The 12319-nt window shown below is 46.5% G+C and overlaps 1 protein-coding gene across 4 annotated transcripts; it reads right to left on the reverse strand.

The window, feature by feature from the left end:
- Positions 1-5: 5 nt before the first annotated feature.
- Positions 6-6487, reverse strand: RTP3 (receptor transporter protein 3). 4 transcript variants are annotated; one of them, XM_033131501.1, is made up of 5 exons: positions 6389-6487; positions 5628-5710; positions 4530-4681; positions 3956-4310; positions 6-1449 (listed from the first exon to the last, which is right to left on the reverse strand). In XM_033131501.1, the coding sequence occupies exons 4-5, from the start codon at positions 4108-4110 to the stop codon at positions 732-734; spliced, it is 873 nt and encodes a 290-aa protein (XP_032987392.1). In that variant the 5' UTR covers positions 4111-4310; positions 4530-4681; positions 5628-5710; positions 6389-6487; the 3' UTR covers positions 6-731. The 4 variants fall into 4 exon arrangements, with proteins under 4 accessions (XP_032987392.1, XP_032987393.1, XP_032987391.1 ...); XM_033131502.1 differs by lacking the exon at positions 4530-4681; XM_033131500.1 differs by lacking the exon at positions 4530-4681 and having other exon boundaries at positions 3956-4467.
- Between the last annotated feature and the right edge of the window lie 5832 nt (positions 6488-12319).

Here is a 12319-nt window from a genome sequence, read left to right on the forward strand (position 1 = left end):
ACACTCCAAATGGGTATATATTTATTTCTTTATACAGTGTATCACTATTCTACTAACATTCGCATGCATTATAAAACAGGCAACAAGAAATACTAAAGTATAAAGAAAGATTAAATGGAGCTTTAAGGATATTTCACCGACCTTAGTGGATGGTCCTGCCTCACCCCTCAGCTGTGTGTATCCCCACAATGTGGAGGCCACTACTGTAGAACCCAGTTTTTCAGCCTAGTACTTTTGACTGCAAATGCCTCCACAAACTGACATTAGAGGGTCTGTGCAAAATTTTCTGGTGAGAGAGCCCCCAGGTTTCATGAGATTTCCTGATATGGTTCTGTGAGCCATGAATGCTTCAGTATCAATTCTCTAGAGAATGAACAAAATTTCAGCAGTCCTTTTTTTAATTGAAAAAAATTCACATTACCCATTAAAATGCACACTAGAGTAACCATTTTAAAGTGAACAATTCAATAGCACTTAGTGCATTCCCAGTGTTCTGCAACTACCACCTCTATCTTGTTCCAAAACATTTTTGTTACCCCCACAAGCCCCCCAAAACCCTGTGCAGATTAAGTGGTTCCTCCCATTTTCCCTTTTCCCCAGTCCCTGGTAGCCACCAATCTACTTCCTGTCTCTGGATTTACTTATTATGTGAATATTTCACATCAACGGGATCGTACAATATATGACTGTGTGTGTCTGACTCTTTCAATTTAGCATCATGTTTTTGAGGTTCATACATAGATTTTTACAACAATCACCACGACAGTGATTAAGATTAGGATGATTAAACAGCAGCAAATACCTACATTCCTACGCTTGGGATTCTGGGCTGTGTGGGAATAGAAATTCTCACTTGAGTGGGGGACCTGGATTCTAGTTTCCACATGGTAATTGGTATTTGCTCTCAGACTCGCAGCCTGTGTGGGCTTAGGAAACCAGGGGTTGGGTGATACCTCTCTTTTCTTCACCCTGGCACCCCCTGTCACTACACCTGCTGTGGTGCTACTCTTTGTGGGCGAAGGCTTCTGGATGGGGGTCCTGACGGTAGTAGGTAAGCTTATTACGGGAAGTGTTAAGGACACTGGGGGCTGTGTGGTCAGACCTAACCCACTCTGAGCACAAAAGCCCTGCAGACATGCCTCACAGTTGTTAATGTCATGTGGGCCTTCGATATAGTTGTCCTTGACTGTACGAATCTCCTTCATTGATTTAAATCCTTCTTTATAGCATTTCTTCAGAATTCGGAACACCAGGTTGTTCAGGATCCTTGAGATATTCTCTTCCGTGAACTCAGGAATCTCAAATGGAGGATTGGCGCACTTCTGACATCTCTGGGCAAAGATTCTCATCTTTACCCGGCCCTTGGATTCCCTCTTACTCCAGTGCATGTGGAAAAGGACCTGAACTTGGGCAGAGGCCCAACTGCGAGAGCACCAGGAGCACTGGAACCTGTGGAGACAAAAAGCAAGACCCTCAGCTTGGCTCAATATGGCCAAAGTGTGGGCTGTACCAGAGGGAAGAAGGAGCTACCGACAGCATAGGGACATAACTTGACTGAGGTCATGGATTAGTGGGGGAAGAAATGACCAACCCCTCGTTCCTATCTCCATTGTGCCACCCACTGGCTCTGTGACTCACAGGTGTCTATCAGGAAGACAGCAGACCACAAGCTGTCAGAGTTGAAAGGGGTCTTGGGCACCTTTAAGTCCAGCGTGATCATTTTGGAGACGAGCACACACTGGGAACTTGTCATGCCCAGAGACTCAGTAGCGTAAGAGGCAGTATGAGCACTCCAGTTTCCTGACTCCAAACCAAGGCTTCCTCAAATGCAGAGTGAAGTGGGTCAAAGGCTACAAGTGCAGTGCTAGCCATTAAATCTGCCCCCAAGAACCGTGAACCGAAATCCACAAATGGATACAGGTGGGTGTTGGTGCTACAGTCTGAATGCTTGTGGCCCCTAAAATTCATGTGTTGAAATCCTAACACCCAAGGTGACGGTGTTAGAAAGTGGGGCCTTTGGGAGGTGATTCGATCATGAAGGTGAGCCCTCATGAATGGGATAAGTGCCTTTAGAAAAGAGACCCCACAGAGCTCCCTAGCTCCTTCTACCGCGTGAGGATACAATGAGATGTCTGTGACCCAGAAGAGGGCCCTCACCTGACTAGCTGGCACCCTGATCTTGGACTTCCAGCCTCCAGAACTGTGAGCGATAAATTTCTGTTGCTTATGTGCTGTTCAGTCTGTGAGTTTAAAAAAAACTTTTTTATAACAGCCCCAAAAGGCTAAGACAGTAAGTCATAGGCCCACAGGTCGGGGAGGGACCCTGAAAGCTCCAGTGTCCTAGGGAAAAGCATTGCTTTGCTCTCAGTTGCCCAGGACCCCACCCCAATCTGCCAGTATTACAGGGAGATCAGTGTCCAGATCTCCCTTTTTGCCCCCCTCCAACCCAATCTATTGCTCAGAGTAGCCTGAAAAACTCCATATTCCTCATGCCTCTGCCTCAGACAGAATACAGGAGAGTGACACTTCATCTCAGCAGGGAGGAGGGCAATTTTTTGAGCTAAGAGAATTGGACAAATACGTGTCAGGACAGATGGAGAGAGAGAAGAAGGCAGAGAGGCACATGGCAGCACCCAGGGTAGGAATTATGGGAATGTAGAGGGCTGCAGTATGGCGGGGACAGTTCTCACCAAATTATCCATGCCCTCCCTCCCATTTCCCAGCCGCTGTGCAGTTAGGTCGGGGTCATGTGACCAGTTGGCTAATGGGATGTGGGTCGAAATGATGTACGCCACTTCCAGACCTGGCACAGAAGCCTTTGGAAGACCCTCCAGCTCTCTCCTCCTGTGCCTTGGTAACCTTGGGGTCATGTGTTAGGTTAAATCACTGATATTTCAGGGTTTATTTGTTGCAGCATCCAAGCCTAGCCTGGCCTTGCTTGATGCAGAGGCACCGGGAGTCTGGGATTTTGAGTCAGAGGGAGCTAGGAAGGAGTCAGTCAAGGTTTCTCTCCTGTATCTTGATCCTAGCCCTCCACCTCACAGGGTGAACGTGAGGATGAAATAAAGGGAAGATGCAAGGAGCTCTGACCACCGTGAGTGAGATGACCTTGCTGGGGATCATTCAGAGAGTCAGTGGTGTAAAGGGGCCTGGACCCTGTTCTTCTGAGCTGCAGTCCTCTGCCCCCACACTGGGTCATGCCGGTCTGTTCATGTGCCAACTCAGAGTTCAAAGTTCTCAGAAAAAAAAAAAAGGAGCTGAGACTTTGCTCAGATGCCCCTGGTGCCAGCTCTTGTCCTGGGAAAACCACAGGTTGCAAGGAGAGGAGAGCTCTGTTTCTTCTTCCCAGACTCTCTCCCAGAGAGGGGGCCGTGGGCAGACAACAAGCCCCTGCCCCCATCCTGGGATAGAGTTCCAGGCCCCCAACCTCTGTGCAGGTGGGCAACACCCCACCCTTGGGGCTCAGCTTTCCCACCTGGAAAAGAGAAGGTGAGACTTTGGATGGCTTCTAAGGGTCCTATTTTTAAAAGATTCCATTAGCTCAGAGTGGAGAAGGCTAAGATGGCTGTGTGTGGCTCAGCTCCCCTTGTCCGCTGCCCCCTCCCTGAGGGGGTCTCCTCAATTCATAAGGCCCTTCCCTCCTGGACCCCAAGGCAGGTCTCCTGTGCTGTCATTCCTCCCTTCTCTTTGCCTCACTGCTCTTCACCCTCACCCCCCACACCCTGATTTCTCTGTATCTAAGTGTTAGCCCACACCGGTGCCCAGTCCTGCTATTGTTTGGGGGTTCATTGTATTAAGGAAAACAATCTTTAACGAAGCTAAAAGTTCTTGGGTGATGGGCACCTTACTTCCTCTAATCTTCAGTTTACAAACATGGAATGGAACAAGAAAAGTGACAGGTATACACAGTAATGAAGAATTTTCTGGAATACACCCCGTTTCATTCCCCACTCACCTGGCAAAGACCCACTGCTGGTACTGTGTCCATCCTGGCTGCAGGGTGTTGGGAATGAGGCTTTCATCTAGTTTCAGGGTCCATGTGTGCCATGGTTTCACCTCCTGAATTAATTCCTGAAACACTTGCTGCCACACCTTCATGTCGTGACGCATTGTTACTGCTGTGGTGGGCTTGCTGTTTCAGGGTCTCCTGGGCTGTGACTGGTCTCCAGCAGGTCATGAAGTCTCCCACTTTAGAGAACTCAGACTCACGCCTGCTCACCTCTATACCTGGACTGGATATGTGGACCAGATGTTTGCCCAAGGACAAAGGTCAGTTGAGTCTGGCTCCACGTTCAGAGGACAGCACCAGGCTCCACAGGGAATTTCAAAAGACATGGAATGTATAATGTTATTTATCAAAATATTACTCAAGGAGAGCTTCAGACCCCTTCAGGAGGAGTGGATCTCAGTCTGGCTCTGCTGTTCCCTCTCCTTAGCCTGGAACACACCTTTTTATCTCAGACGCCCCTGTAAACGGTGGAGAGGGTCTATGGTTGCTCTTTCTAGTTCTAACATTTGAAAATCCTCACCCATTGAGCTGCTGTGCTCACGATCAGGGAGGAGAGACGCTCTTTCCTTCCCTCTCGCACCCAGTCTCTGTAGGTCGGTATTCACACTGAGCTGTCCAAGGTGACAGAAGCTGGTGCAGTCCCTGCGCCCAGGAGATGAGGCTACAAGGTCCCTGTGTGGGTGAGAGACCACTGGCTATGTCCAAAGGTGCTTCACTGTCCCCCACTTTCTCAAGGAGAGGCTCAAGAAGGAAGGAGAAGACAGGAGCAGCAGGGAGGCTGGGCAAGACTCTGGGTGCCTGTGTCCCAGGGCCCCAAATCCACGGACAGCCAGACACTGACCTGTGTTGATGACTCCCTCCCAGGAGGAAAGCCCCACCTCAGCGAGTCCTCCAGCCAGACAGCCTTATCTTTTTTTTTTAATTTATTGGGGTGACCATTGTTAGTAAAATTACATAGATTTCAGGTGTACTATTCTGTATTACATCATCTATAAATCCCATTGTGTGTTCACCATCCAGAGTCAGTTCTCCTTCCATCACCATATATTTGATCCCCCTTACCCTCATCTACCACCCCCCACACCCCTTACCCTCTGGTAACCACTAAACTATTGTCTATGAGTTTTTGTTTCTCATTTGTTTGTCTTGTTCTTTGTTGTTTTTGGTTCATATACCACATATCAGTGAAATCATATGGTTCTCTGCTTTTTCTGTCTGACTTATTTCGCTTACCATCATACTCTCAAGATCCATCCATGTTGTCACAAATGGTCCTATATCATCTTTTCTTACTGCCGAATAGTATAGACGGCCTTATCTTAATTCAGGCCACACAGTCGCTTCTGTCCTGGCCTCCTGGCCCCTCCAGTGCGGCTGTAGCCACTTCCCTCCTCCAGTGCTGCTTAGCATGGCTTTGGACCCCTCACAGGACACCCCTGCCTTTCTATCAGCCTCAGCCCTGCCCAGCTCATCCTCCTCCAAGCCCATAGTCATACCTACACCCTAAACCACAGCCCTCACTCCTTACCATCCTCTGCACATCCCTACCCTGTGCCTGTCCTCAAGTCCGCCTCACGCAGAGCACCTCTGCTCACTCCCTCACGTGGTGGCCGCTCACCTGCGAGTTGCTCCGTTGTCCACTCCTCTGCCCTGCACCGCCTCCTAACTGCTGCTGGAGAAAGAAACCGCCTCCTCCAGTTCCTGCATCAATATTAGAGCCAGTTCAGAGGAAGTGGTGACCAGAGAATTTGAAACAAAGGATCTGTCTTACTTTCTGGTCTGCTGTGAAAGAAATCTTGTGGGAAAAAGTCATAGCCTGTTCTGTTGAATTAAAACCACGCTTGGAAGTAATTGGGCAAGGAGACTCTGAAAGATACCCAAACAGCCGGGCCTTGCTGCATACTGTAAAGGGAACCTTTGGCCTCTTCCTCTGATAAGAATATTCTAATTGAAAAACTCTGCGTTCCTAAAGGATATAACTATTTGAACACAAATGTTTAAGAATGCGGGAAAGTTTGTCACATTTAAATTAATGTAGGCAAACTGTCTTCCCTCTGTCATGAGTAACATCATGTACCTGATTCTCCAGAGAATTCTGGCTTTCTGGAGTGGTGACAGGGATGCCAAGGCCTAGGGAAATGCACACAGCTGGGCAGGACTGAAGCGAGCCCAGTGCTCGTATCCGTCCCAGCAGCTGTCCTCAGGGATCACAGGGACACTACTTGTCCCAGCCCCAGAAGGTCTCATTGAATTGGTCCCAATGTGTCAGCATTTCTACAAAACTCCCCCAAGTGGTTATGGTGGAGGCCACCCTGGGAGGTTAAGGGGAAGGGAAACCCAGGAGATCCTGGTCAGCAATCACACAGGAGGGGGACAGACCCAGAGCCAGAGGTGTCCGCTCCCTCCGCAAGGCTGTGGCAGAAGCTGTTCTTGGGGAGGGTCAGTCCTAGATTTGCCTGGTCACGTCCACCAGCTGGGTCAGATGCTGGCAGTCTGAGCAGTGGGCCACAGGGAGGGGCAGAGGGCTCTGGGAGGAAGTGGGAGGGGGCAGAGTGAATAGGAGAGAGGAAAGACAGGGAGGGAGGAAAAGGAAAGGAGTCAGAGGAAGGGAGGGCTTGGCAGGGGCAGCATTGGGCAACCTCCCAAGCCACCTCCTTCCTGCCCTCGTTGTTGCTCCCAAGTTTAGCTCCTACATGGGGGAGGGGGACCCTAATTGGATGTCTGCCCTCCCTCCTCCAATTTTGTTTCTCAACATTACTTTGCTCAGATCATGAATTAACTAGATTTGGGGCGCCCTCTTTTTTTTTTTTTTTTTAAAGATTTTATTGGGGAAGGGGAACAGGACTTTATTAGGAACAGTGTGTATTTCCAGGACTTTTTATTGGAGAACAGTGATGTGTTTTCCCTAGGACTCTCATCAGCTCCATCCAAGTCAAGTTGTTGTCCTTTCAGTCTTAGTTGTGGAGGGCGCAGTTCAGCTCCAGGTCCAGTCGCCGTTGTTAGTTGCAGGGGGCGCAGCCCACCATCCCTTGTGGGAGTCGAACCGGCAACCTTGTGGTTGAGAGCCCGCGCTCCAACCAACTGAGCCATCTGGCCACTGGGGGTTCAACTGCAGCTCATTGACTTCATTTTAGTTGCGGAGGGTGCAGCTCCCTGGCCCATGTGGGAATCGAACCAGCAGCCCTGTTGCCCAGAGCCTGCGCTCTAACCAACTGAGCCACTCGTTCTCCCCTGGGGAGCCCTCTTAATTTATTTCTTTCAACCTCTTTCTCTCAGCTCCTCCCACCCACTGTCAACTTCAGGGCAAATTAAAAGATTTCTAAAGGGAATGAGGGTGAAGGGGAGAGAATCTGGGCTGGAAGTCAGGGGCTCTTTGGTCTGGGGCTCTGAGAAGCTGTGGGACAGTGGACAAGTCACTTCAGGCTTTTTGAGGATGAAATGGTCCCTCGTATGTGGAGGGATGCTCTGCATGCCTAGTGCAGAGAAAGGCTTGTAAGCCCGTACTAGTCTCTCAAGCTTGACAAAAACAATTTCCAGGATCTCGTTTGGAATACCTTGAACTCTCACAGAGACCCATCCACTCTGGAAATGGATATTTATAAGCATAAACACGAGATTGCTTCACTGCCTCTTACCTGGCAATGGCACTGCAGGGTTCTGTCACTCCCTACCTCGTGGGAAAGGGTTGTGGCACGGCCCTCCACACTCATTTTCCAACCCAGAGTCCATTCTCCTTGGGCACGGTCAGGGCTCTGCTGGACACTCACCGTCACTCTGAACACTGGACTGGATCCCAGGCCTGCTGCTGGGAGGAGGCCGTCGCTGAAAGTTTGGCACATGCACAGGGTGGTGAAAAGTGTGAATCCCCTTATGCACACGTTCCCCAACGGAGACTGAACAAGACAACACTTTCCTTCTTGTTTCAGCGGCATTAGAGAAGGCTGCCAGGTGAGCTGACATCTGCACCAAGAAGTGCCTGAAGTGAGGGAATGGGTCAAGTATAATATATGACGGGGTGGTGGGGGGTGCACATTCAGATCAGAGGGAACAGCCAGTGCAAATGCTCTGAGGTAGAAGCGGGCCTGGCGTGTTTGAGGAGGAGCAGGGAAACCAATACGGCTAGAATCAAACGAGGGGGAAGGAGTAGATGAGGGTGGAGAAGCAGCCGAGGGCTGCAGGGCCTTGTAGGATTTGATTTCAGGTGTGATGGGGAACCACTGAAGAGTTCCGGGTCGGGGCGTGATGAAGTCTGATTTCACACTGTGACCTGTCTGCTCAGGCCCTCTGTTGTCTTCCCATGGAGCTCGGGTTGGAGTGGGCTTGCCTAGGGGCCCAGGGGTGATTAGGATGGGTGCAAAATAGTTCCAAGTGTGAGACCCCAATAAAGGAAGTGGTTCAGGGTTTTGTTTGAACTTGAACTTTAGTTTAATTTGAATTTCAGATAACAAATAATATTTTTAGTATTGTATTTTACATGAAAATTACTATCTTACCCAAGAAATTGATTGGTTGCTCATCTGACATTCATATTTACCTGGGTGTCTCGGTGTTTGTTTTCTTCTGCCAAACCTGATCATTTTAGGTGGGGGGCTTCATGCCCCTGGGTGTCAGACCACTCAGGGCTGTAGGCAGGCCAGGTGGGCAGGACACTACAAGTCTTCTGAGAATGCACGGTGCAGTGGGGATTAGTTGGGCAGAGGACTTGCGGTGAGGGAGAGCAGGTGGGCAGGGGGTGTGCAGAAAGGTGTGCAGGGCACTCCCTCCTCTGCTGCAGCCCCAATTCTTTGCTCTGCCTTCAGAGCGAAAGTCCCCTATTCGGAGACCAAGTCAGACATATGAGAAGCGTCAGGTTCCCTCCATTTGAAGTGTGTGTTGATGCACTTAGATCCAAAAGCTGCATAACAGGAACAAATAATATTTTAAATTATTCCCAAGTTTTAGGGTTTTTATGCTTTACCCCACAAAATATACTCCAAGAACCCTGGCAAAGGGCAAAGGAGAAAGCAGGGATGAGCTGACAGGCAGTGAAGTGGCCCTGGGCTGACTGAGCCCTCCACAAGGTCACTCACGGTCTCACTGGTTACAGATTTAAGTGAGAGAAGCCAAAGATTAAAACATCTCTTAGACGTTAATCCCACTCTTGCCTGAAATTGAGCATCTCCAGCTCCTGTAAATTTCTTGACATTGTCTTCAAGTAGAACAAACAATCTGAATATATGACTATTCCACAAAACAACGAAAAGAAACATTTTTTTCACAGTACATTTTTAAAATGAAAATGAGAACAATTAAACAGGGTTAAAGAAAAAGGATGTAACCATATTCTTGGCTGATTGAAGAAAGAATAAAACACTGCAGAGGGAGTGAAAATTATGTGTTTAGTTAGGAAAATCGAGAAGTGGGAATGGCCCAGGGTTTCACCACGGACATCCCCCACTTCACCTGTTATTGGTTCCTGGAAAGTCATTCCAGTTTAATTCCTGATATATTCATTCATCCTCCTTTAAATCTTTTAAATCTGCAGTCACACTTATGGTCCAAAATACAGCTAAAATATCTCCTTTATAGGCCACATTTTAAGAAAATAGGTACGGATACCATTAAAAAACAAAATTCAACTAAGTACGTTTTAAAGATCTCATTGGCTTTATTCAGCAATTTATGAATTGGGCGGCATCCAATTTAGCAGATAGAAAGGAGCTCCCAGGAGCTGTGAAAATGAAAAGCTTTTTTACGCAGGAGGGAGCAAGAGCAAGGATTTTACATTAGGAAAACAAAAACGAAAACAAAAACAAAAATGGGTTGGCTATTGCCAGGTTACTTTCCTTTCAGGAACGGCAGAGGTTTATCAGGCAGATTACCTGACTAGTGCTGATCTGGCAATTCCTGGCTGACTAGTCTAAGATTCCATTTCTGGGAGAGCCAACCCTGTAATTAAGTTGTCTTGCTTTTGTGCTATGAGGAGAGTCCAATTTGGGCCTGTTGTGTTTTTAACAGTACATATTTTTATCCCTTTCATACCTGTCTATCCTGACTTCTAAGATGTGCACTTTGTTTTCAAAAATGTTTTATGCAACAGACAGACAGAAGAGTGTGTAAAACACATATACTCAACATAATGAATAATTATAAAGCCCCCAGGTGTCCCTTCCTATCAAAACTCTCTCCTCTTCTCTAGAAATAACCATTCTCCTAACTCTGGTGTAATAATTACCACTGCACATGCAACTCTCAACGACATTTTAATTTTGTCTTTAAAAAATGTTACATAAATAGAATAAGCCTGTATTTATTTTCCAAGTCTTCCTTCTGGTAAAGCAATTAAAAAGGAGTCCATTAGACTGCGGTGGCTCTCATGCCCTGGAAGCCTACCTAAGTGAACTGAAAACTAAGCCAGAGTTCACGCTCTGGACTCCGAGAAAATGAAACTTAAGAACAACCAATCACAAACAGCCAACTGGGCTTTCCCAAACACGGCAACTGTTGAAGCTATGGCCATTTAAATCATTCCCTTGCTTAGATTCTGTGTCTTCTCTGTGAAATCCTGTGCCCCAGCTCCTGTCCATGGGGCACACCTAGCCACTTTGGCTTCGGTGCTGCCTGATTCAAATGGATGTATGCTCAAATAAACTCTTGAAAACTGTTAACGTGCCTCAGTTAATCTTTCAGCACTTCTTTTACTCAATAGTATGTATATGAGATTCATCCATGTTGCAGTAATTTATTCATTCCCAATCCTGAAAATTGCACTGAATGGAAACTGCAATATATTGATCCATACTGCTGTTGTGGCCCATGTGTGTTGTTTCCAGTTTGGGCTTATTATGAATAATGGGGTTATGCATATACATAGACATGTTTTTGTGCACCTTTACATGCCTTTGTTGGAAATAGAACTAAGAGTGGAAGTGCTCGGCCATAGGGTATGCACATGTTAGATACACCAGTTTTTGAAAGTGATAATACCTCTGGCTGTGTATGAGCGTTTCAACTGCTCCAATCCTCACCAACACTTGGTATTGTTGTTCTCAAAATTTAGCCTTTCTAGTGGGCATGTAGAGGTATCTTATTGTGATTTAAATATTGTGATCAGTTTCCCTGATGACTATTGAAGTGGAGCACCATTTCATAATGTTGAATGATTTGGATATTCTCATTTGTGTAATTACTTGGTTAAGTTCTCCTTCATCTAAAAACTGGGTTGTGTAGCTTTCCTTTATTGGTTTGTTGGAATTTTGAAAATAAAAGTTCCATATTGGTTCTTTTTCAGTTACATGTGTGACAAATATGTCTTGCTTTCTACTTTGGAGATCTTTATAACAATAAATTTAAATAAAATAAATACTTATTATGTAAAATAAATAAAACAAAACCTAGAAGAATTTTCATTTCCTAAAAATTATAGAATATTAAAATTGATTTAATGTCTGAATATTCCTATAGTTATTAAGGAAAACCACAAAAACTGGGTCTAGATTATGTGATCTAGTTTGTTCTAGGTGAATTCTGGAAAACATTCAAGGAAAAAATAATTCCAATCTTACACAATTTTTGTACATGTCTTAGAAAAGTAAGTTACACTGATAATTCATTTTATTGGTACAGTATTACCTTGATTCAAAAACAACCAAGAAAAAATGATAGGCCAACATCACCTAAGAACTTAAGTTATAACACCCCACCTCTGCCACCACCATAAAAAACCCAGCAAAGTTAATTTAGTAATTATTGGACCAAGTTGCATTTATGCTAGAATGTTTCAACAGAAAAAATACTACTGCAATTCACCATATTAACACATAATCTTCAAAACAGAAGGGAAAAAAAACAAATAAAAAACAGTATTCAGAAAAACCCACTATCCATGCAAGACAAACAACAAAAAAATTCTTAACAAAGTAGGAATAGAATACTTTGCTTGATATAGTATCTAATAAAAACCTGCAGCACAATTATTCCACCAGGTGAAACAGTAGAAGCTTACCCTTAAAAAGCAGAAATGAGGGTCAGGCCCGGTGGCTCAGACGGTTAGAGCTCTATGCTCCTAACTCCAAAGGCTGCTGGTTGGATTCCCACATGGGCCAGTGGGCTCTCAACCACAAGGTTGCCAGTTCAATTCCTCCAGTCCCGCAAGGGATGGTGGGCTGCACCCCCTGCAACTAAGATTGAACACAGCACCTTGAGCTGAGCTGCCGCTGAGCTCCCGGATGGCTGAGCGTTGGTTGGAGCGCGTCCTCTCAACCACAAGGTTGCTGGTTTGACTCCCACAAGGGATGGTGGGCTGCGCCCCCTGCAACTAGCAACGGCAAC

This window comes from Rhinolophus ferrumequinum, chromosome 17, assembly GCF_004115265.2.
Source record: "Rhinolophus ferrumequinum isolate MPI-CBG mRhiFer1 chromosome 17, mRhiFer1_v1.p, whole genome shotgun sequence".
NCBI lineage: Eukaryota > Metazoa > Chordata > Mammalia > Chiroptera > Rhinolophidae > Rhinolophus > Rhinolophus ferrumequinum.

Bases quoted from the DNA above. Each gene is read 5' to 3' on its own strand.
- RTP3 (XM_033131502.1), bottom strand. From the start codon at position 4,110: ATGCGTCACGACATGAAGGTGTGGCAGCAAGTGTTTCAGGAATTAATT. The intron at 1,450-3,955 runs GTGAGTGGGGAA...TTGTCTCCACAG, and splicing joins CAGCAGTGGGTCTTTGCCAG to GTTCCAGTGCTCCTGGTGCT.